Here is a 24,541-nt window from a genome sequence, read left to right on the forward strand (position 1 = left end):
TCGCTTTTATTAGAAGGGTCCTGTATTCCATATTAATTCATTACACAATTATAAAAGTATGTTACAAGTTGCCCATCTACACACTTTAACACTCCAGAAGTGCAACACACAAAATTAAACAATTTAGGATGCATTTATTTTACACAAATGAAGATTAAGTGCGTCAAATGCTTTCATCGTCTTCACACAAAAATCAGCGAATGCACTTCATTGCTTTCTGAATCCCTTCAGAATGGGGTATATGTTCTCAAAAGCCTCATAGATTTCTCGACGTTCTTTAGCTCCTGAAAGAAAATGGAGAATACGTCTGGCTACATTTTGTTAGTTAAACATGAATCATTTATTTTTAAATATGAAAATCAAGCATGGTCATGATAGTACCGTATTAGACACATTCAGGTAGGTCCCTCCCTGTTAAGCGTAACAATCAATGCCCAGTACAGTAGGTGGCAGGCAATGTAGAAGGGCAACCCGGTGAGAAAGTGGCAGAAGCGGGTGTTATGTTTGAATTCGATGTCGTGTGGAGTGGAGATTAGAAGGATTGGATTACAGTGGCGAATGCAAAAGGAAACGAGAAGTAAAGTGGAATCTAGTAAATCCAAACCTAGTTAGTCTTTGGTCAGAGTAAGGGTTTTGCATTGATGGAGATCCGATTGAAGTCTACAAAGTGTGGATGAGGTGGCATTGATGAGAGTAATGAAGTGGGTTAATTTTTTTTGTGTATCTATGGAACAGAAGGCGTGTGCTCTGTGCCTCATTAAAGATATCGGATTGGAATGTGTCGAGTGTGGATCTTCGAAGCAGGGCGCCTAGCAAGGCTGTTATCTCTGGGGTGGCACTAGAAGTAAAAGCAAAGGATATACAGTATGTGAAGAATTGGATCAAGTGGTTGGTGCACACAGACTGACCCACATGGTGGATGGAGTGAGAAAGCCCACGCCAGCCATTGTTTTTTACATTTTTTTTAATGAAGAGTCTCCCTTCTCACGTGTATTTTGGTCGTATGAGAACGAGAGAGCCTTGGTGCCAAAACCCATGCAGTGTTATTTATATGTCAGGACCCCAGTCAAATGAATGTTGTTTCAATACCCAGTACAGTAGTTGGCAGAAAGACAAATAGGTGTATTCTGCCATAAAACCGTACAAAAATACATGTAATAAATAGGCCCTGGGTCACATTCAGTAGCCAAACATTGCAGATAGAAATGCCACGAATAGAGCCGACATGATGCCATATGCTACAAGCCAGAGAGGCATTCGTTTTACGTAGCATATTTCTATCGGGAATGTTCTACAACAATGTCCTGCTGAACCCGCCCCAGTTGTCAACATACGTACCTGTCAGAACCACTTTTCCAGACACAAAGATCAGTAACACAATACGTGGTTTCACCATGCGATAGATCAAACCAGGAAACAGTTCTGGCACATAACTAGAGGGCCAAAAGGCATCACAGTTAGTTACAGGAGAATAGGTTGCTCAGGTCTGGAATATATTTGAATATTCTGTGAAAACAGATGATAAAATACACTATAGTATTCAAGCAACAAAATGGAAGAGTCACTGACTAAAGGATGTCTGCTAATTGTTGTCTATAGAACAAATTTCTTAAATTTTACACTCCCCCACATGGATTTAAAAGGAATGGACTACTGGTGTGTGGAATATGATAGTGGAAATTTCTGCCATACATGCACCAATGCATTGATTTTAAACACACAAGAGGGTGTGAACAAGTGCACACTTCTGGAGAAGGTTAGAATGTCCTAACACAGCCAGTAAATGTACCTGCTGAACTGCTGATGATCCAGCAACAGACCCTCCAGCCGGATGGGGAAGCAGACATCACAGGTCCCCACCATGTTATGTATCTTGAAGTCTAGGAATTTGGCAGGAAAGCCCAGCTTCTGCATCACTCGAGCATACTTGCGGGCAGCTAAGCGACACTGCTCCTCACTGTCAGAATAGAAAGCAAAAACGGCATAGTGGCATTGCTCAAGCAATGAGCGGTACATACCTAATGTTTAAATGTAGTAAAACAAGGACAGGTCCCTGGAAATGAGTGTGATACTGGTGTTCAGTTGGGCACACTAACAAAACATCTAGCAACATAAACAAAGTGTGTTTTTATTGGAAAGTTCAGGTAATATCTCAATTTAATTCCGTTTCTAAACAGTTTCTTTCTACTGAACACAACCATACTGTCCTTACGTCTCACCTCTTGGCTCCTGTGCAGACTATCTTTCCAGAGCTGAAGATGAGCGCTGTGGTCCTAGGCTCCAGTAGTCGCATAATGACTGCACCAAAACGCTGAAACATGAGTACAATGCCCACATCTTGATAATGGAAAACTAAAGATCTGATCGTGACCAACTACAATTCATTCAGGAAAAAGTTACACCATACTGTATATAAAACTAAGCATAGACTGGATATACTTGAATACCTTGGGGTTGTACTCTGCATTTCTGGCTTGTAGGACAATGGACTTCAGGTCCAGTGGGCAGGCCAGATTCACTGTGGATACAACATTCCTGGGCATAAACAATAAAAGGGCTCACATGCAAGCACTGATCTATACAAGCAAGACATGTAGGGGCCAATCTGACATTGTACACCATTCAGTGTACCACTTTTGGCCAGAGCCAACAAAATTCCCTCTCTATAGTACACTACTTCATTTCCCAGGGTCGTATTCATTAGTGCAAACCCTAGTATTAGCAAAACAATTCACAACAGAAACCATTTAGATAGTCAAGGGCTACTCCAAAAGCTCAGTTCCATTACACAAGAGTCATTGGACGAAGCGTCTTATGTAGGGGGAGTTCTGTTAAGAGCTGCGACACTCGGTTTGAATGTTAAAACACACCTCTTGCAGGTACAGTTTTGGAAGCATAAGGACCTTATCTTCCATGTCAGCGAGAAATAATAAAGGTTAAATTGAGACACCTTTATAGGGTTAGGGATACCACACAGCCATATTTACATGTTACAGCGCTTGTTTACAGAAAACATACTGAAGACAGAGTGGACTACCTGTGCTAATTATCTATCTGCATCTCCAAACATCTGCATGTAAAAGGAAGACAGATGCCACAAATGTGTTTTCACTGAAAAATACTGTCAGCTGCCACTTAACAGTGTATATTTTGCATTTGTGAAATTATTTTCTCCTCTGATATGAAAGTAGAGGGATTTATGTTTCAAGAATGGTACCGCAATTGAGAATCGATTCACCTTCAGGATTGAGCATGGCTGTTTTTGCTTCCATAGCCAATTCACCCTTTAAAAACAGAACTTGTAAGGTCATTGGGCTAAGTAGTAACGTTACACTCCTTTATTACAATATTGGGCTAAGTTTGGAGTAAAACGTTTTGCTAAGATGTGCATTATGAATACAACCCAGGTGATTGTAACATTACGCACTGTAACATGGGGATGATTCCAGAACTCTCAGCCACTGGGGTCACGGGTGTCATGGGACAGAAGGTAGAGGCTCCCGGCATGGCCACCTTTTTAGGGTCAGTCTCAGCAGACTCCTCTTGCCTATAGGCATCGAAGAAGCCACTGTCTTGTGTCATGTTGGCGTTAGAAGCAGCATTTCCACTGGTCTCTTCCGTCAGGACGCTGAGATCCAGATCTTTCCCGACATCCTTCTCCGGTTGGCTCAAGGAGGAGAGGTAGGATGGGCTCTTCATTCCCAGACACAAGAAAAATGCAATGGAGAGTGGAATTACATGGATTTTTAAAATTTATTATAGGCTTATTGAAAATTAAACACCTGGTTGAAGTAAATTCAAATGTTGAGGTTAATTTTGCTGAGTAATAAACTGTTTCTCCCACCTCCAAAACACTACATTGACTGCTTTCATAATCCCCTTGACACTGGCAATCAGGACCACTGTGCATATAGGGTACTTACTGATACATTTGCAATTTGGTCATCAAAATACTTTGCATGTAGGGTACTTACTGGTACATTTGCAATTGGGTCATCCAATGCTGAATCTTCATCCATGATTGATCGTATAGAAATAAACAGGATTCACTTTTAAACACCACTGGGAGCCTTGGTGGTGTTCATTGATTGACAGACAGCTAAATTAAGTACAGGTGTGAATACTCTGTAGCAAACGCCCATGCCCTGCAGGAGTACAATATGGTGTAATTGCAGACCGCATTTTGTGGCGTTTCTTGATGTGGGCTTTCCTTGATATCAGGAAACGCCAATTGGTGTCTGCCATTGGTTAGTCCATTGATACCTGCCATTGGTCCGTTTTGGTGTTATGAGACTGCTGGTTTCTTGACACAGATGATTTGTTTACATAGCAGGTTAGGAGAATGAGGTTAAGGTTAGGAAAAGGTTAGGGAAAAAACTGTTGTCCAAAACATGAAAGAAACTGCCAGGGACCAAGCATGAGATCAGGAAACGCCGATATTAACAAACTATTCTAAAGTCTCCCACCAGAAGAGGGAGACAATTTGAGTCGAACTGTAGTAATCGTCTTGTAGAAGAAGTAGACGACGCATGCGCGCACAGAAGGTAAACAAATATGGAGACGCATGTGCACGTTTTTACTGTCCATTTTTTGGGGGACAAATATTGATATTACATGTTTTTTCTATGGATAATCTTCATCGGGATGTATAGAAGGAGCCCCAAAATATGTCAATTTTAAAACTGAAATCGTTTAATGGCAATGTAATGGCAGAAAATAAAACGTTAGATGCAGTGAAAAAGTGTTTGATAGACTTCCCTCTGGAGGCTCGTGGTAAGTTAACAGCATTATCCCCTAAAACAAAAAAAGTTACGTTTGAAATACTGTAAGTTTGTAACCCACCTATTACATGCTTGGTGATGATCTTTATTATTTTTAGAGCTATATCTCAATAAAACAGTGCCGTGTCTAGAACAGCCCCTTTCCCCACTTGAGTTCTACCGGGAATGGATTGGTCCAAATAAACCCTGCGTCATCCGGAATGCTTTCAGTCATTGGCCAGCCTTGTCCAAATGGAATCCCTCCCATCTCCGGTACGTGTGTGTGCGTGCGCACTGAATGTACTGGAGTGTGCACTGGAGTAATATCATCTTTTTTATTTCAGGGAAGTGGTGGGTTCAAAGGTCATCAGTGTGGCCGTGACCCCAAATGGCTATGCAGACGCAGTTAACCGGGACCGCTTTGTAATGCCTGAGGAGCGGCTGATGACCTTCTCCTCTCTGCTGGATGTTGTGGAGGGGAAGGTGGAGAGCAGGGGAGTGTTCTATGTCCAGAAACAGTGTTCTAACCTGACCGAGGAGCTGCCCGAGCTGACTGGGGACGTGGAGGCTCACATACCCTGGATGAGTGAAGCCCTCGGTGAGTTCCATACCAGGCATATGCACCATCTAGAATAAGGTGTTGTCTCACATGGCACCCTATTCCCTATATAGTTCATCACTTTAAAACGTTTTTCTCTACATAGGAAAAAGGCTACCATTTTGGATGTAGCCTCTGTCTTTGTCTGAAATAAGGCTCTGATCATAGGTAGTGCACTAAAGGCCTAAAAGGAATAGGGTGTCAATTTGAGAGGCATAGTAATAAAAACAACTGTAGAACTATAGAATAGATGCCTAGAAATTAGATTTGATTTGCCAGTTAATAAAACGTACAGTGCATACATTTGTAAAAAACGTAACAGGGATAATCACAAAGTCAGAGACTTATTTCCATTGTGGTCCCTAAAAATAAACAAACACAAAATATCAATAGAAGTAGAGGCAGTTTGGAAAGGCAGTCTCTGGTGTGGCTTGAGTGGAGAAAGGGGAATTGATTGTTAGTCAGGGTCTGGGAGAAAGTCAGTCTGACAGACAGGCAGAGCTCTTCAGGTGTCCTTGCCATCTCCGACATTCATTGTAATTCCAGGCTTCAGTGTTTTTTTTCTTCTTTCTTGTCCGTAGGGAAGTTACCAGATGCAGTGAATTTCTGGTTAGGAGAAGCCAGTGCAGTCACGTCGAGTAAGTAGTGTTCTAGTGACACCTACATTGAGATAACAACACGTCGATGGCTATTTGCATGTCTTTGATGCATAAAATGAATGTAAAGTTACAGAACGAAGGGCTCGATTCAATCCGATCCGCTTTAACCAACATCTGCATAGCGGTTGTTTTGGCAGTGTAAGAGGAGGAACTGCGTTAGAACTGTGAAATCCACAAGTGCCTCTAGGCATTATACCTAAAGCGAACATTGCCATTGGCTGCACAGAAGCCACATTAACAGAAATCCCATGTAGCCTTGTTTTTAAGTTGGAACACCGGAATGTGAGATGTGATCTACACCTCCACTATGATGATAGAAACCCTCAGTATTTAGTTTAATCATTTTTCTATTTGAGAGTAATTATGTCTCTACAGCCTACACTTTCGCTTTCTGAACTTCTAAAGTGAGTGGGGCGGTGTGGCTTTGTGACAGTGATGCAAGAGCAGCGGCTCACCAATTTGACGGCTCCAACGAAGTTCCACCTCTGACACCACCAAAACATCCGCTATGTGGGTGTCTGCTATTGCCGGTCAATGCTTGATCTGATTGAATCTAGGCCTAACTACTTTCCGGATTTTCAGAACTTGAAATCAGTGTATTTGTTTCCCAGTGCACAAGGACCACTATGAGAACCTGTACTGTGTCATCACTGGAGAGAAACACTTCATCCTTCTCCCGCCGTCTGACAGGCCCTTTATACCTTATGGTAAGACATTCAGTCTCAACGATATATACTGTGGCAGACCAGGGGGTTGGGTCAAAACGTTTACACAGATCAGACAGGGATAGAGTAGGATTAGCTCAGTTTCAAAGGTGTTTATTAAAAAAAGTCCAAAGAAAAGAACAGGTCTCCCCCAAGAGACCCTCTCCAGGATCCCGTCTTCTGGGCTCCGGGTCTTGCTGTATCCTGTGGGGATCCAAACTGAACTCTCTCCTGTTACCTCTGGTACCGTCCCCAACTATACAGGAGTCCTTTCCTCCCCAGTCTCTTCCCTGTGTGCTGCCCTTCTGGCAGCTTTATGGAACTTGTTGCAGCTGGTGAGCAAACAGCCCTTGATTACTCACCAATCCCCAATCATCCCCAATTAGTCCTGGCCGGAGAGCTCGTTGAGACCTGGCACATCCAGCAGATGGAGCCATCGCCTCGTGATGTATACTGCGTCTGTCACCAGGCCTCTACGAGCCTCCCCTTGGTGGCTGACCTGCTGTACGCCACAATATATATTTGTATGTACAGTTGAAGTCGGAAGTTTACATACACTTAAGTTGGAGTCATTAAAACTCGTTTTTCAACTACTCTCCAAATTTCTTGTTAACAAACTATAGTTTTGGCAAGTCAGTTAGGACCTCTACTTTGTGCATGACAAGTAATTTTTCCAACAATTGTTTACAGACAGACAATTTCACTTATAATTAACTGTATCACAATTCCAGTGGGTCAGAAGTTTACATACACTAAGTTGACTGTGCCTTTAAACAGCTAGGAAAATTCCAGAAAATTATGACATGGCTTTAGAAGCTTTTGATAGGCTAATTGACATCATTTGAGTCACATTTGAGTCAATTGGAGGTGTACCTGTTGACGTATTTCAAGGACTACCTTCAAACTCAGTGCCTCTTTGCTTGACATCATGGGAAAATCAAAAGAAATCAGCCAAGACCTCAGAAATAAAATTGTAGACCTCCACATGTCTGGTTCATCCTTGGGAGCAATTTCCAAACGCCTGAAGGTACCACGTTCATCTGTACAAACAATAGTACGCAAGTATAAACACCATGGGACCACGCAGTCGTCATATCGCTCAGGAAGGAGACGCGTTCTGTCTCCTAGAGATGAACGTACTTCGGGTGTGAAAAGTGCAAATCAATCCCAGAACAACAGCAAAGGACCTTGTGAAGATGCTGGAGGAAACGGGTACAAAAGTATCTATATCCACAGTGGCCGGAGAGCCCGTTGAGACCTGGCACGTCCAGCAGATGGAGCCATCGCCTCGTGATGTATACTCCGTCTGTCACCAGGCCTCGACGAGCCTCCCCTTCAAAGCCACTGCTCCAAAACTACCATAAAAAAGCCAGACTAGGGTTTGCAACTGCACATGGGGACAAAGATCGTACTTTTTGGAGAAATGTCCTCTGGTCTGATGAAACAAATATATAACTTTTGGGCCGTAATGACCATCGTTATGTTTGGAGGAAAAAGGGGGAGGCTTCAAGCCGAAGAACACCATCCTAACCGTGAAGCATGGGGTGGCAGCATCATGTTGTGGGGGTGTTTTTCTACAGGAGGGACTGGTGCACTTCACAAAATAGATGGCATCACGAGGCAGGAAAATTATGTGGATATATTGAAGCAACATCTCAAGACATCAGTCAGGAAGTTAAAGCTGGAACGCAAATGGGTCTTCCAAATGGATAATGACCCCAAGCATACTTCCAAAGTTGTGGAAAAATGGCTTCAGGACAACAAAGTCAAGGTATTGGAGTGGCCATCACAAAGCCCTGACCTCAATCCCAAAGAAAGATTGTGGGCAGAACTGAAAAGGCGTGTGCGAGCAAGGAGGCCTACAAACCAGACTGTTACACCAGCTCTGTCAAGAGGAATGGGCCAAAATTCACCCAACTTTTTGTGGGAAGCTCGTGGAAGGCTACCTGAAACGTTTGACCCAAGTTAAACAATTTAAAGGCAATGCTACCAAATACTAATTGAGTGTATGTAAACTTCTGACCCACTGGGAATGTGATGAATGAAATAAAAGCTGAAATAAATCATTCTCTCTACTATTATTCAGACATTTCACATTATTAGAATAAGGTGGTGATCCTACCTGACTTAAAACAGGGAATTTCTACTTGGATTAAATGTCAGGAATTGTGTAAAACGGAGTTTAAATGTATTTGGCTAAGGTGTATGTAAGCTTCCTACTTCAACTGTATATATCTCATTGTACAATATTAGACACTAAATTGTGTCCATGTCATGTTGTGCATCCTGTTATTTGTATGAAAAGCCCACTTTGTGGCCGTGTATGTTTTTTTTCTCAGAGCACTACCAGCCTGCAGTGTACAGACAGAGAGAGGATGGGGACTTCGACGTGGTTGATGTGGCAGATTCAGACAAGGTGGGTTTGAGTGAAGTGAGCCTATTAGATTATTTTGGATAGTAATCCACTGGCATTCTACAATCATGATGTCAAAAACATTTCCAGGCGTTGTGAGATCTGATGATCTGCGCAGTGAAACAGCAATTCCCTTTCTCTTCCCAGGTTCCTTGGATACCATTGGACCCGTTAAAACCAGACCTGGAGCTTTACCCTGACTACCGCCTGGCATGCCCACTCCATGTTACTGTCAAGGCCGGGGAGATGCTCTACCTGCCCTCTCTCTGGTTCCACCATGTTCGCCAGTCTCACGGTTGCATTGCAGGTACTACAACTAGTACTGTACTGATACTACAACTCGTACTATACTATTACTTTAACTAGTACTGTAACTTGAATTAGTACTGTACTGTTACTTCAACTAGTTCTGAACTGACTGGTAGTACTACAATTAGTCCTTGTCCTGTTACTTTAATTAGTACTGTACTGTTACTTCAACTAGTTCTGAACTGACTGGTAGTACTACAATTAGTCCTTGTCCTGTTACTTTAATTAGTACTGTACTGTTACTTCAACTAGTTCTGAACTGACTGGTAGTACTACAATTAGTCCTTGTCCTGTTACTTTAATTAGTACTGTACTGTTACTTCAACTAGTTCTGAACTGACTGGTAGTACTACAATTAGTCCTTGCCGATTTTATATATCGATACTGTGACTCCCAAGTATCATTTGTAAAAAAATATATATATTTATAGTGCGTTCGGAAAGTATTCAGACCCCTTCCCTTTTTTCCCCACATTTTGTTACTTTACAGCCTTATTCTAAAATGGAATCCACCTTTTTGTTTCTCATCAATCAACACACAATACCCCATAATGACAAAGCGAAAACAGAAAATGTTGCACATTTATAAAAAAACAAATACATTATTTACTTAAGTATTCAGACCCTTTGCTATGAGACTCGAAATTAAGGTGCATCCTGTTTCCATTGATAATCCTTGATGTTTCTACAACTTGATTGGAGTCCACCTGGGGTAAATTCAATTGATTGGACATGATTTGGAAAGGTACACACTTGTCTATATTAGGTCCCACAGTTGACAGTGCATGTCAGAGCAAAAACCAAGCCATGAGGTCGAAGGAATTGTCCGTAGGGCACAGATCTGGGGAAGGTTACCAAAACAATTCTGTAGCATTGAAGGTCTTCAAGAACACAGTGGCCTCCATTATTCTTAAATGGAACAAGTTTGGAACCACCAAGAATCTTCCTAGAGCTGGCCGCCGGACAAACTGAGCAATCGGGGTGAAGGGCCTTGGCCAGGGAGGTGACCAAGAACCCGATGGAGTTTGGAGAACCTTCCAGAAGGACAACCATCTCTGCAGCACTCCACCAATCAGGCTTTTATGGTAGAGTGGCCAGACAGAAAACGATCCTCAGTAAAAGGCACATGACAGCCCACTTGGAGTTTGCCAAAAGCTACCTAAAGGACTCTCAGACCATGAGAAACAAGATTCTCTGGTCTGATGGAACCAAGATTGAACTCTTTGGCCTGTATGACAGGTGTCACATCTGGAGGAAACCTGGCACCATCTCTATGGTGAAACATGGTGGTGGCAGCATCATGCTGTGGGTATGTTTTTCAGCGGAAGGGACTGAGAGACTAGTCGGATCGAGGGAAAGATGAACGGAGCAAAGTACAGAGAGATCCTTGTTGAAAACCTGCTCCAGAGCGCTCAGGACCTCAGAATGAGGCGAAGGTTCTCCTTCCGACAGGACAACGACCCTAAGCACACAGCCAAGACAATGCAGGAGTGGCTTCGGGACATGTCTCTTGAGTGGCCCGGACTTGAACCCAATCTCTGGAGAGACTTGATAATAGCTGTGCAGCAACGCTCCCCATCCAACCTGACAGAGCTTGAGAGGATCTGTAGAGATGAATGGGAAAAACTCCCCAAATACAGGTGTGCCAAGCTTGTAACGTTCTACCCAAGAAGACTTGAGGCTGTAATCGCTGCCAATGGTGCTTCAACAAAGTACTGAGTAAAGGGTCTGAATACTTATGTAAATGTTTTATTTGATTTATTATTTTTATACATTGGCCAAAAATTCTACTAAACCTGTTTTTGCTTTGTCATTATGGGGTATTGTGTGTAGATGAGAGAAAAAAACAATTTAATCGATTTTAGAATAAGCCTGTAACGTAATAAAATATGGAAAGTCAAAGGGGTGTGAATACTTTCCAAATGCACTGTACATATAATCACAATACACATCGTATCGGCACCGAAGTATCGTGATATCGTACAGTAAGGTTCCTGACAATTCCCGACCTTACTATTGAGGCTCTGTTTACAAGGATCATGTACGTATGTATCTTTAAACATATTTTTGTTTTCTTCTTCAGTGAATTTCTGGTATGATATGGAGTATGACATCAAATACAGCTACTTCCAGCTGGTGGAGTCGCTGGCTGGAGCTGTGGGGCCGCTTTGACATTTAAATTCATCTGATATACCAGCAAATGTCTTTATGGTAGTGCCTCAAATGGCAACTTATTCCCTTTTTTATAGTGCACTACTTTTGACCTGGGCCCATAGGGCTCTAGTTAAAAGTAGTTCAGTATATAGGGAATAGGGTGCCATTTAGGATGTATCCTATGTAAATAAAGTGCTTAGTCTGAAAAAACAAGTTGAGTGTAATAAATATGTTTTTATTCTCCAGCAGAAAGAGAAGTACAGGGAGGGAATACAGTAAAACGACTAAGACCACTAAACTGAGGTTGGTGCAAAACAGAAAACAAAAGCTCAAATGTCTGAGAAGTGATCATTCCTAAAAGAGGAACATTCTGGTCCATAATCTGTAGTTTAAGACAAGTAATCATCATAGAAAAGGTGGGGTTATTAAGAACGAGGGTCAGCTACAGATTATACCAGCTTGTGAAAGAGTGGAATCGACTCATACAGTGAAACAAGCCTAGGGTACGTTGAACCATGCAATCCTACTGGAACGAGCCAGTCGGTCAACCTCCACACCTCACCACCCTTCATGCATAAATACTGATGCATACTGGCAGCAGATAGGTGCACCTGTACTACTGTCCCATCAAACACAATCCTATGGTCTTAATGAAACCTCCAGTCTAGTTAAGGTCACAGTTCTGAATATTGTCAGTCAGATGGGGAAATACTGAATAACTAATAAACAGCAGAATATACTTCATTCTTATTCTATACCATGACTCATGTCATTTCAGGGTTTGACTGCACTTTTAAATCTTTGCGGTCTGTCTATGCACATTCATCTAGTCATGTACATACAATGCTTTAATCAAAACTAGAGAAAATATAGAGTTCTAGGCATGGCATTTTGAGAGGCTGTAAGAACCTTTGGGTACCTGATAAGACTGTTTCTACCAATGAGTGTAAGTTTATAACAAGTCTATCAATAACTCAGGAAATTAAACAGTATTGTATGCACAGGTGATTCAAATATTGTTTGAGGGCACTAGTGTATTGAAAAGTATGTAAAACACAGCACAGAATAATCCTGACCAGAGAAATTGTAATGGGGAAGTGATAGGGCTTTCTGTTTTAGTAGCAACTGGGCAGTGATGGAGGTTCAACAGCAGAGGGCAGTGTTGTGCTAGTCTGCAGCCACAATCATAGCAGCATCAGAACACAATTATTATTCTGTGAGCCTTTGACACAACAGTTACACCATTACACAGAGACCCAGGTTTATTTTAGTAGCCTAAGCTATTACAAATACATGAATCTGACCTATGACCATTTTGATAGGAATGAAAGTGCATTGTTATTGGGGTGGAAAAGTGCCAGGGACCAGGATGAAAACACCACAGCCAGACAAGAGCCAATAAATGTTGAGGAATTCTTAAGAGGTGTGGGGGAAAAAAGTTTTCTGCCCGGTTTGTATCTGATGCAAGAGCTGTGAGCTAGATTTGTTCCGGGTTCTTTACCTCTGGTAACCCAGCCCTAACATGCTGACCAGACCGGACACATCGCGTGCCCGAGCGTTGCAAAATAAATTTAGAAATCCATGTTATTCAATTATTGCACCCACACTGCTCGCGTGCGCCAACGAGCGTCTGCGATGCCAAGGACTAAAATAGAAGTCATTCCTATTTCTGACGCAGATCGCGCTGCATGTCCTGCCTCTCTCATCTCCTCATTGGTTTATAGAAGCAGGTACCCACGTGCCATCTCCTCATTGGTTATACCCACATGGGTGAATGAAAGACGAACTGTTTTGCTGGTTGTCGTGGTAATACTAGGAAAGTTTAGATGCCAATCACCATATAAATTCAAAGATGAAAAAGCCTGGAAGGAGGAGAGATGACTAGAAACGAGTCGGTTGACCGTTTTATGTGTGGATTAATTGTCGCAGTAGAGGTCCTTGTGCATTTCAGGTAAAATAACAACTCAATGTTTATATCCCAGGACAAATTAGCTAGCAACAGCAAGCTAGCTAAATAGGACAAATGATCTAGCATGTGCAAGCTAGCTAGCTAAATTGCCATACATGTTTAATGCTTTTTGACCTGTCCCCAAATTAATGTAATTGGTTCAGTTTGTTTTGATATTTTAACCTGCGTGTCGTGATCGCGTTTGGTGTGGGGGGACAAAATACATTTATGCACGATGTGATATCTGTATTCAGAGTCATCAGAAAATGCTTCTCCTAAGTGTCATTCGTTTCCCACAGCAGTAGCTCAATTTCAGTAGTCACCTTTTGATTACAATTCAATATTATTTTGGTATAACCCAACACATTTTAAACTATGAAAAACGCTGGTTTTGAATTAAGGCACCCATTTCCTTCAGACAATTTGTATTATTATTTGCACACCTTGACCATCAATTTGGAATACAAAAAATGTACTGGGAATACAATTCACATGTTTTATAAAACCATCCAGCATAGTTAATGAACGAGGAGACTCTCAGTTGATACTGTATATTTTCAAGTCTTCTGTTTTTGCAATGTTTGTCCTCCACTGGTGACCTAGCTCTGGTACAAAACAAACTACAACTCACAAGGGGCTGACAACTCCCTTTGTAACGTGGACCTTTTACAACATAATAAATACAACCACACATCACACACAGACAGGGCCTCTCAAAACACAATGTATCAAATCACCCACTAAAACATGATTATGTCTGATTAATCTGGCTTTTAAGACTTGGAAGGGTCCTGTGTTCCTCTAGTAGTGTGGAGGTTGCTATGGCCTGGTGTCGGTGGATAAAAGCCCTGGTAGGGACAGGTACACCAACACAGACATTTCACATTGTAGTGATAACAATTGTTTGTATTGTTTTAGAGCACTGGGGTCAGGAATGGCATTGACAGCAACACCCTCCGATTGTCCAAAAAGTGCAGCTTCTGCTACCCAAAACGACAGCCAGCATCAAGCTCCAAACACTGGCATAGCACACGCCCCTGCAAGGCAGGTGGCCGCCAGCCCCCCATATAGCATATGAACACGTCATAAGCCATGAATTATTTTATTTGAATGACAGGAAATTAGCTTTAAAACTGCAAAAAAAATCTCAGCCTCATGGCAAAATGTGTAGAATAACAGGACATTTGCTCAGGGATTCTTGAAAGTTGGGACAATCCTTGTCCGGCAGGGAAACTTTTATTTGATAGTTTAAAAAAATGTTTTTTTTTGCATTATTTGAGTTTAGAATCTACTTGTTTTGGGAATATATGACTGTCGGCTGATGCCTGGAAATGCCCTTGTCTGGAGCAAAGGAACCCAATTTAAAATTCTAAAAACAGGCAATTATGGATATTTTATTGGAGATTTTCAAATGAATCATTTCCCATATTTTACAAATGTTTGTTTTGAGCATCGGCTGTCACAACTCCGTCAGTGGTTTGTCAATTACGTCACTGATGGTCCACCCCCTTATGATCGTTTTTTGTGTAAATATTCAGAACAAATATTTTCATCAATGCTCTGTAACATATGCTTAAACAATTGAAGCATTTGATTTGCTAGACCTAAAAGATCATGTTTGCTTTCTAAATGTTTTATGTTCTAAATCTAGAAAAACATGTCACAATGCTAAAGAAAGTTCTCCTGGAGCATTTAGTAGTGCTAAATATTTGTATTTAATTTATTTATTTAACCTTTATTTAACTAGGCAAGTCAGTTAAGAACAAATTCTTATTTACAATGACGGCCTACCCTGGCCAAACCCGGACAACGCTGGGCCAATTGTGCGCCGCACTATGGGACTGCCAGTTGAGATACAGCCTGGAATCGAACCAGGGTCTGTAGTGATGCCTCTAGCACTGAGATGCAGTGCCTTAGACCGCTGCGCCACTCGGGGAGTACTATAAAACAAAAAGAAGTTTGGAAGTTGCTTTTTCCTTTACATGGTGTGATTGCTGGTACTTTGGTCTATCAAAATATAGATTTCAACTTTTGTTAATATTAAGACAAATATTTGTGGGAAAAATGTTGAGATTGTCCCATCTTTCAAGAATCCCTGAGCTCTAAAACATCAACATTTTCTCTCAGCCTCATGGCAATATGTGTCAAATAGCATGAGATAAGCTATAAATCTGCACATATTTCTTTCTGTGGGGATGCAAGAGGGGCCCACAAAACTACGCTACTGGCTCCAACGCAGCAACTCTAGGGCTTCCGGCATTTCCATAACAACGTCATTAAAACAAAGTAGCAGGGCACAATATTTGGCAACAGGGGTAAATAAAACCAGTGGTCGTGAGAGTGCAGGTGTCTGGTAGGTACTGTAGAAGCACACAATATAGTAGAGGGAGGAAGGGTGATGAATGACAGTCTAGTGCAGCTCAGCCACACTGGGAAGGAATGCTGAGGCATTGATCATCCTGAGGAGTCTCCTTACAGTATCAGTGCTATTGGTTATGAGTGTTACATGTTAGCCTACTACAGTGGGCCATTGTGCTGAGTCCAACCCTCCAAACCCATCCTAGGCCTCCAGAGATCTGACAGGGAGAGAGGGGACCACCCAACCAGAGGGTGCAGCAGAGAGAAAGAGAGATAAGTGCTTAAAAAAAAAAAAAAAAGAACTTCTAAAAAATATGTACAGGCATCCTTCAGGAATATTTTAATCTGTTCATTTTAAAAACGTGTCGAGAAAAAAATGAAATAAGTACTGTAGTCTGCAGATATCCTTGCACAATGGCTTAAGATCCTACATTTGCAAGGGGGTTGGTTCAGTCTTCAAGGAAGGGTGTGAAAGAAGAGGAGTATTTAGGAGAGCTGCTTGTTGTCCAGCCTCTTCTCCACAGCTTGAAGGAGGAGCTCAGAGTACTGCTCCAGCAGAGCCAGAGTCCTCTCCTCCCCCGAGGCTAATCTCCCCGTCCCTGGTTCTACTGGTCCTACGGGCCGGCAGCCCACTGTACACAGGGAGCCTCCTGCTGCAGGCCCTCCAGAGGGGGATGGGGGTGAGCTCTGGGGCAGGGAGCTCAGCTCGGCCCTCACCACCTCAAAGGCCTCAGACAGGACCTGGGCCATCTCATGGTGCTCCTGCCTGGAGTCTACAGGCACACTGTTCACCTGCAAGACACAGACATGACCAACATTACCACAAAAACGAAGTGTATGGAAATGTTAAAAAAAAAATCATGTAAACTTAACATAAAACAGACAGATAGTGGCCAATAAAATAGTGGCCAATGTAAAAATAATATTTTTAGTGAAAGGGATACTTATTGGGGGAGTGAGTGACTCACCATTCTGTAGAGCTGGGAGGCCTTCCTAAAGGTGTTCTGTAGCTCGCTGGCCACCACCCTGCACGACTCCATACTGAGAGAACCGTCTAATGAAAAGCGAGTTATACATGGTCAGGCTGACGCCGCTTAAAACCATCCTACTGCAAGTCTCATCATATGTGCCAGTCTAGACCACAAGAAACTAGTCAAGTCAAAAACAGAACAGCAAGACGGAAAATAGCTAGGTTATTTCATTGGACAACCCATAGCTAGTACGTCAATACAAGGCTGTGTTCTAGCTACTACACAAGGAAGGAAAGGACAGACAGGAGGACCACAGAGGGAATGCTCTTCATGGAAACGGGGAAGTGACAGAGATGGAGAGAAAAAGAAAGAGGGACATGAACGAGAGCGAGAGCATGCCTCACCCGTCAGTAGAAAATGGTTAAGTGATGGAGGACAGGGTGAAGGTGAAGAGTATATGGGGGTGGAGACTGAGACGGTAGGCCACACGGCACCAGTAGTAAAGAAGTGCTTGGTGTTGGCCAGGGGCAGGCCCAGACGCAGAGATGACAGGATGAAGGAGGGAGATCGCTGGAGCAAACCTGTGCGGTCCTGGCCGGAACCTCCAGATGACAGCAGGTATACGGGACTGCCCTGTAGAGACACCTCCATCGCGGGACTCTTCTCCTGGGTCAGGCCCTGGCTCTTCTCCATCTTTGGCTGTTCTAGTCTGTTGTCTACCACGGGGGCCTCAGGACGCAGCTCCGTGGTGAGAAAACGCTGCTCCACCTCAGGACTCCGAGCTGGGGAGAGGGACAGTGCAGTGACTAGCTGGACTTTGTTGGTGAGTACTGGATGAGTCTGGCCCTGGTGAGGTAACAAGCTGACTGGAGATCTGGAAGAGAGGTCGTTGTCCTCTTTGACAGTCTTGGAGGAGGCGGCGGTCTTGGAGGTACTGTTGGGAGTGAAGACCGCCAGGGAGGGCTTGTCTGGGAGGGGCTTGGAGATGTCCAGGTTGAGCTGGGGCCGGGTGCTGCACATCAGCTTAGCCTGCAGACTCTTGGTGGTTGGGTTGGAGTTGCTTGGAGAGCTAGTGATGAGGGTGGGGATAACTGCAGCATGGGGCATGGCTAAACCCAACGCCAGAGGGGAGGAGGAGGATAAGGTGGAAGAGACCACGGCCACGGGGTTAGACGGTTTAGTACTAAGACTCTGGGAGCTCTGGGAGGAGCAGCTCCGACTCTTGGTGGGAGCGTTGGACGTGTCAGAGCTGGACCCCCTGCGTGACTCTGTAGACCCAGACTCTTCCTCGGCCACGTTTAGGCTGTCTCCCATGGACATGGAGCGGGACATCTTGGCCATGGAGCTGGTGGTGGGGCTCATGTAGGAGCAGCGGGATTTGACGCTCCTGGGCGTGGGGGCAGTGCCATGACTGGTACTGGTGATGTCCCGGGGTTGTGGGGAGGTGGGGCTGCAGAGGGGGGGCACAGTGGGAAGGGTGCGGCGGGGGGTTGTGGGGAGGGTCACTGGACGCTCGTTGGCCTGGGATTGATGAGGCTGGGAGTGATGGGGCTGAGGGGCTACCTCCTTGGAGGGCCGAGACAGGCTCAGAGGCATTTCTACGAGTAACAAGAGAGGGACAGACAGAGAAGGAAGGTAAATGATTAGCCTATGCAGGCCAGGGCAGTGTTAACAACATTTCTGTCTCTTATTAGACATTCAAGGAAGAGCTTGACCTTTTACACCATGCGTAGAATATAAAATGAGGACCTTTTTAAATCATAACATAAAGTGTTCCTGTAATACATGATCATAACATCAATACACTAGCTAGACATGATCACAATCACATCTGTAGTGTCTCACCCTCAGTGTGCAGGTTCTGGACTGACTGGGACTTCCTCATGCCTGTAGATGTGAGGTGTGATGCTGCAGCCTTGGCCACAGGGCTGACTATCCTACGGGAGTCCACTGCAGGGTTAAAAAGCTTCTTCCTCAGAGGAGAGGCCCGGAGATTCAGACCCTTCTCCATAGTGGTAGTGTCCACTACTTCTAGTCTCCCGGTAGTGCCCTTCTGAGATTCTTCTGAGCCCTTTCTCTGGTTGTGGCTCTGGCCCGGGTTGTGGCCTTGGCCCTGGCCCTGGCTGTGGCTCTGGTCCTGGTTGTGGCTCTGGCCCTGGCTGTGGCTCTGGTCCTGGTTGTGGCTCTGGTCCTGGCTGTGGAGTTGGCTCTGGTCCTGGCTGTGGCTCTGGCCCTGGCTGTGGCTCTGGCCCTGGCTGTGCAGTTGGCTCTGGCCCTGGTTGTGGCTCTGGCCCTGGCTGTGGCTCTGGTCCTGGCTGTGGCTCTGGTCCTGGCTGTGGCTCTGGCCCTGGCTGTGGCTCTGGCCCTGGCCTTGGCTCTGGCCCTGGCCTTGGCTCTGGTCCTGGCTGTGGCTCTGGCCCTGGCTGTGGCTCTGGTCCTGGTTGTGGCTCTGGTCCTGGCTGTGGCTCTGGTCCTGGTTGTGGCTCTGGCCCTGGCTGTGGAGTTGGCTCTGGTCCTGGCTGTGGCTCTGGCCCTGGCTGTGGCTCTGGCCCTGGCTGTGCAGTTGGCTCTGGTCCTGGCTGTGGCTCTGGCTCTGGTTGTGGCTCTGGTCCTGGTTTTGGCCTTGGCTGTGGCTCTGGCCCTGGTTGTGGCTCTGGTCCTGGTTGTGGCCCTGGCTGTGGCGTTGGCTCTGGTCCTGGCTGTGGCCTTGGCTCTGGTCCTGGCTGTGGCCTTGGCTCTGGTGCTGGCTGTGGCCTTGGCTCTGGTCGTGGCTGTGGCCTTGGCTCTGGTCCTGGCTGTGGCCTTGGCTCTGGTCCTGGCTGTGGCCTTGGCTCTGGTCCTGGCTGTGGCCTTGGCTCTGGTCCTGGCTGTGGCATTGGCTCTGGTCCTGGCCGTGGCCTTGGCTCTGGTCCTGGCCGTGGCGTTGGCTCTGGTCCTGGCCGTGGCCTTGGCTCTGGCCCTGGCCGTGGCTCTGGCCCTGGCTGTGGCTCTGGCCCTGGCTGTGGCTCTGGCCCTGGCTGTGGCTCTGGCTGTGGCTCTGGTTGTGCTCCATGAGGGGCCTCACCTCAGAGACCAGGGGCCTCACCACACCGCTGGCTACCTTCCCCTCAACACCGCTCTTCGATGGGAATGGAAAGGCAGTTCTGCTAGAAAGGAAAAACAGTGAGCCATTCAGTTAGGACTGTTTGTCAACATATTCAGTCATCTAAAAGGATACTTCACTTTTGTGATAGATGAGTGTGGGTTAACAGAATGTTCTTTGGTCAACTAACTGATACACTAAATGGCCAAAAGTAAAAACGAGCACACAGCCATGCAATCTCCATTGACAAACATTGGCAGTAGAATGGCCCATACTGAAGAGCTCAGTGACTTCCAACGTGGCACCGTCGTAGAATGCCACCTTTCCAACAAGTCAGTTTGTCAAATTTCTGCCCTGCTAGAGCTGCCCCCGTCAACTGTAAGTGCTGTTATTGTGAAGTGGAAATGTCTAGGAGCAACAACAGCTCTGCCGCGAAGTGGTAGGCCACACAAGCTCAAGAACGGGACCGCCGAGTGCTGAAGCGCGTACAAATCATCTGTCCTCAGTTGCAACACTCACTACCTAGTTCCAAACTGCCTCTGGCAGCATAAGAACTGTTAGTCGGGAGGTTCATGAAATGGGTTTCCATGGCCGAGCAGCCGCACCAAGCCTAAGATCACCATGCACAATACCAAGCGTCGGCTGGAGTGGTGTAATGCTCGCCGCCATTGGACTCTGGAGCAGTGGAAATGCATTCTCTGGAGTGAGGAATTACGCTTCACCATCTGGCAGTGCGACGTACGAATCTGGGTTTGGCGGATGCCAGGAGAACGCTACCTGCCTCAATGCATAGTGCCAACTGCAACATTTGGTGGAGGAGGAATAACATTCTTGGGCTGTTTTTCATGGTTCGGGTTAGGCTCCTTTGTTCCAGTGAAGAGAAATCTTAACACTACAGCATACAATGACATTCTAGACGATTCTGTGCAACAGTTTGGGGAAGGCCCTTTCCTGTTTCAGCATGACAATACCCCCGTGCACAAAGCGAGGTCCATACAGAAATGGTTTGTTGATCGGTGTGGAAGAACTTGACTGGCGTGCACAGAGCCCTGACCTCAACCGTATCGAACACCTTTGGGATGAATTGCAACGCTGACTGCGAGCCAGGTCTAATCCCCTAACATCAGTGCCCGACCTCACTAATGCTCGTGGCTGAATGGAAGCAAATCCCCACAGCAACGTTCCAACATCTAGTGGAAAGCCTTCACAGAATCGTGGAGGCTGTTATACCAGGAAAGGGGGGACCAACTCCATATTAATGCCCATGATTTCAGAATGAGAAGTTCGATGAGCAGGTGTCCACATACTTTTGGACCATGTAGTGTAGGTATGGCATACCTTCCAGTAGAACATTGGGACAGGAACTTGGAGGAGATGCTGACACTGTCAGGGGTGACAACTCTGGTCGGGCTCACTGACAATCAAAGAGGAGAAATACAATGAATATATCTGAAATACTTTTACTATTAACTTGTGTGTGTCTCTATATGTGTATACTATTGTGTCTAATGTACTCCTGGCTGCACAATTCAGTTGTGTGGACAATAAAGTTTGAATTGAATATTCCATGTGCCAGTTGAAAGGGAAGCGTTCATGAATCTCTCTGGGTGCATCCCAATAATATCTATTTTCTCCTGAAGTGTGCACTCGTTCACTACCTCCCACAAATCTAAAAGCACTGCATTGGTGGAGGCATGGGCTAGTGGGAGTTTCCACCACATTTCTTATACCAGTCAAGGAGAGACATATATGCTGTTCTTACCTGGGTTTTTAAGCTCAGCCAGGTTGCCAAAGTGCTGTTTGAGGAAGGCCTCCTGGTCAGGGGTCTTAGGTACTACTGTTGTCCCCTTGGCCTCTCCCCTCCCTACGCCCCCCTCCTCTTCCTCCTCCAGTTCCTCCATGTCCAATTCAGAGGAGTTCCCATCCACACTGAGAGGCTCTGTGGGCTCAGAGTCTGACACAGAGAAAATAGATTTGAAGAACTTTATTTTTCCTGTTAGAACTGTAGTCATTACGACACAGAAAACACACAGATATATCCAGAGTTGTTAAAAAAAACATCTGTTTGAATCGTGATTGGTGAAAAAAAATATTTTGTTGTACTTATCCAGGAAATGCAGATGAGCTTTGTGATTTACATAAATTCACTGAAAACCCACACTAACACAGTTATATTAGTATTGCACTTTTCATGTAGTCTATTTTCGGCCAGCTAATAGCCTAACCACCGATCAAGCAACATTATGGACTAAACATCAAAAACTGTTGCTGCAGTAATATTTTAGGTCAAATTAAGATCCTATGCCTCTGTGTGTGTCTCACCCTCTCCAGGAGGCTGCTGCTGGCTGTCTGGGCTGGACCATCTGCTGCTGGAGTAGTCCACAGAGCAGGCGCTGTCTGGGCTGTGTTTGTCACGGTGGCCCTGGCTCCACTGGTTGTGGTTCTGGTACCCCTTCACACTCCTGCTGGTCTCAGACCCGGGCAGTAGCTCTTTCACTAGGTACTCACTATAGAGGAAACACAGATAGTGGATATATGGGTTGGGACTAGGTGGTATGTAAACTGTATATATGGACTACGGTATCTGATATGTAGGGCGCTGGTATTCATAAAGTATCTCAGATTAGGTTTGCTAATCTAGGAAAAGGTCTCCTTGGTCTTTTATAATCTAAAAGACAAAATTGACCCTCGATTAGAACTATACTGCGCAAAAATATAAATACAACATTCAATCATTTCAACGATTTTACTGAGTTACAGTTCATTTAGGGAAATCAGTCATTTGAAATAAATGAATTAGGCCCTAATCTATGGGTTTCACATGACTGGGAGCCAGGCCCACCCACTGGGGAGCCAGGCCCAGCAAATCTTAATACGTTTTCCCACACAAAAGGGCTTTAATACAGACAGAAATACTCCTCAGTTTCATCTGCTGTCCGGGTAGCTGATCCCGCAGGTGAAGAAGCAGGAAGTGGAGGTCCTGGCCTGGCGTGGTTACACGTGGTCTGCGGTTATGAGGCCGGTTCGACGTACTGCCAAATTCTCTAAAACGACTTTGGAGGCGGCTTATTATATAGAAATTAACATCCAATTCTCTGGCAACAGCTCTGGTGAACATTCCTGCAGTCAGCATGCCAATTGCACGCTCCCTCAAAACATCTGTGGCATTGGGTTGTGTGACAAAACGGCACATTTTAGAGTGGTCTTTTTTATTGTCCTCAGCACAAGGTGCACCTGTGTAATGATCATGCTGTTTAATCAGCTTCTTGATATGCCATGCCTGTCAGATGGTTGGAATATCTTGGCAAAGGAGAAATGCTCACTAACAAGGATGTACTTTTTATTTTTGCATATTAAAAATTTCTGTGATCTTTTATTTCAGTTCATCAAACATGGGACCAACACTTTACATATTGCATTCATATTTTTGTTCAGTGTAATTTGGGATGCTTTATGAATACAACCCCAGGAGTTTTTTCAGGTCAGAGGCACTTGGTCAGTGAAAACTAAAGGCCCAAACTATGCAGTAATTTTTTGGCCATATACAGTGAGGAGAAAATGAGATACACTTATGGCGAGTGTTTACCTGCCAGCTAAGCTGGCCCTGTCCTCACAGCCCTCGGGGTAGATCACTGAGCCTGTCTCTTGGGTCTGTGGAGAGAACATGATGTTGTGGGGTCGCTGCTGGGACCTCTGCTCAGAGTCATCCCCCTGCAAGGAGCAAACAGAGACATTTTAGTATGAGTTCTGATGGTTTGAACAAAAAAGTATACTTTATGCTACCTATAAGTGTTCCTATGGGCCCTGGTCAAAAGTAGTGCAGGGATTAGGGTACTATTTGGGACGAAGACAAAGAAGCCTTTTTGAAGTCCACTTTACTTCCACGAGTGGTTGGATATTTCCCTCTCTCTGTGATCCACTCACCCATGCAGTAAGGGGTTGCAGGCTGATGGTGCTGCCCAGTTCATCCTCCCTGAATGGGTCTCTGAAAGCATCAGGCTGGGTCTTGGTCTTGTTGGGGGAGGAGGGGGGCATGGCGAAGGAATCCAGCTGTCTGAGGTCCAACATGGACTTGACCATCAGCTCCATGCTGACCATGCCTCTGGCCCAGCGGCGCCGCGGACGGGGACCCCTTTCCTCACAGTGATGATTGCCCTGGGAGGAACGCCTGCCAAAAGAGCTCTCCTATAGGGACAGACAGTCAGACAAGGGTTCAGTTAACAGTTTATAATGGGAATATTCACTGACTGTGTTACTGGGAAAATATTCACTGACAGTTACAAGAAATACTAACCCTTTTCAGTTCTCTGCCGTGAGAGTTAAGAGAGTTGTGCTTTTCGTCTGAGGTGTCTGGAAAGCAAACACAAAACCAACCGATATTTCAGGATGTGTACTGCCATCAACATTGCCATGAAAAAACACATTCTTAATACTGTAGATATAAACTCTGTATACCACTCAGTATATATTGAGTTGCACCACACCGCCTTTTGCTCTCAGAACAGCCTCAATTCGTTGGGGAATAGACGCTGGCCCATGTTGACACCAATGCTTCCCACAGTTGTGTCAAGTTGGCTGGATGTCCA

General features: G+C 44.9%; 3 protein-coding genes across 6 annotated transcripts in view; 1 reads left to right on the forward strand and 2 right to left on the reverse strand.

Moving 5' to 3' along the window:
• Positions 1-49: 49 nt before the first annotated feature.
• LOC129812037 (TATA box-binding protein-like 2) lies at positions 50-4,431 on the reverse strand. The gene is made up of 7 exons (XM_055863928.1): positions 3,975-4,431; positions 3,428-3,693; positions 2,448-2,535; positions 2,220-2,311; positions 1,790-1,957; positions 1,339-1,433; positions 50-284 (listed from the first exon to the last, which is right to left on the reverse strand). The coding sequence occupies exons 1-7, from the start codon at positions 4,017-4,019 to the stop codon at positions 208-210; spliced, it is 831 nt and encodes a 276-aa protein (XP_055719903.1). The 5' UTR covers positions 4,020-4,431; the 3' UTR covers positions 50-207.
• A 106-nt stretch (positions 4,432-4,537) lies between these two features.
• jmjd7 (jumonji domain containing 7) lies at positions 4,538-11,809 on the forward strand. Of its 2 annotated transcripts, XM_055863924.1 has the most exons (8): positions 4,540-4,773; positions 4,880-5,033; positions 5,105-5,358; positions 5,940-5,996; positions 6,629-6,724; positions 9,061-9,137; positions 9,282-9,441; positions 11,526-11,809. In XM_055863924.1, the coding sequence occupies exons 1-8, from the start codon at positions 4,668-4,670 to the stop codon at positions 11,612-11,614; spliced, it is 993 nt and encodes a 330-aa protein (XP_055719899.1). In that variant the 5' UTR covers positions 4,540-4,667; the 3' UTR covers positions 11,615-11,809. The 2 variants fall into 2 exon arrangements, with proteins under 2 accessions (XP_055719902.1, XP_055719899.1); XM_055863927.1 differs by lacking the exon at positions 5,940-5,996 and having other exon boundaries at positions 4,538-4,773.
• Position 11,810: 1 nt separating this feature from the next.
• The window catches only part of mapkbp1 (mitogen-activated protein kinase binding protein 1), a 76,224-nt gene continuing 63,493 nt past the window's right edge, over positions 11,811-24,541 (reverse strand). For 2 of the 3 annotated variants that reach the window (XM_055863920.1, XM_055863918.1), the window contains 10 exons: positions 24,250-24,305; positions 23,880-24,140; positions 23,542-23,666; positions 22,278-22,462; positions 21,718-21,909; positions 21,294-21,369; positions 18,719-20,019; positions 17,455-18,471; positions 16,871-16,956; positions 11,811-16,694 (listed from right to left, as the gene is read on the reverse strand). In XM_055863920.1, the coding sequence (XP_055719895.1) occupies positions 16,389-16,694; positions 16,871-16,956; positions 17,455-18,471; positions 18,719-20,019; positions 21,294-21,369; positions 21,718-21,909; positions 22,278-22,462; positions 23,542-23,666; positions 23,880-24,140; positions 24,250-24,305 (3,605 nt within the window). In that variant the 3' untranslated portion in view covers positions 11,811-16,388. The remainder of the gene's footprint in view (positions 16,695-16,870; positions 16,957-17,454; positions 18,472-18,718; positions 20,020-21,293; positions 21,370-21,717; positions 21,910-22,277; positions 22,463-23,541; positions 23,667-23,879; positions 24,141-24,249; positions 24,306-24,541) is intronic. The other variant, XM_055863919.1, reaches the window with a different exon arrangement.

Source organism: Salvelinus fontinalis, chromosome 15 (assembly GCF_029448725.1).
Source record: "Salvelinus fontinalis isolate EN_2023a chromosome 15, ASM2944872v1, whole genome shotgun sequence".
Classification (NCBI taxonomy): domain Eukaryota; kingdom Metazoa; phylum Chordata; class Actinopteri; order Salmoniformes; family Salmonidae; genus Salvelinus; species Salvelinus fontinalis.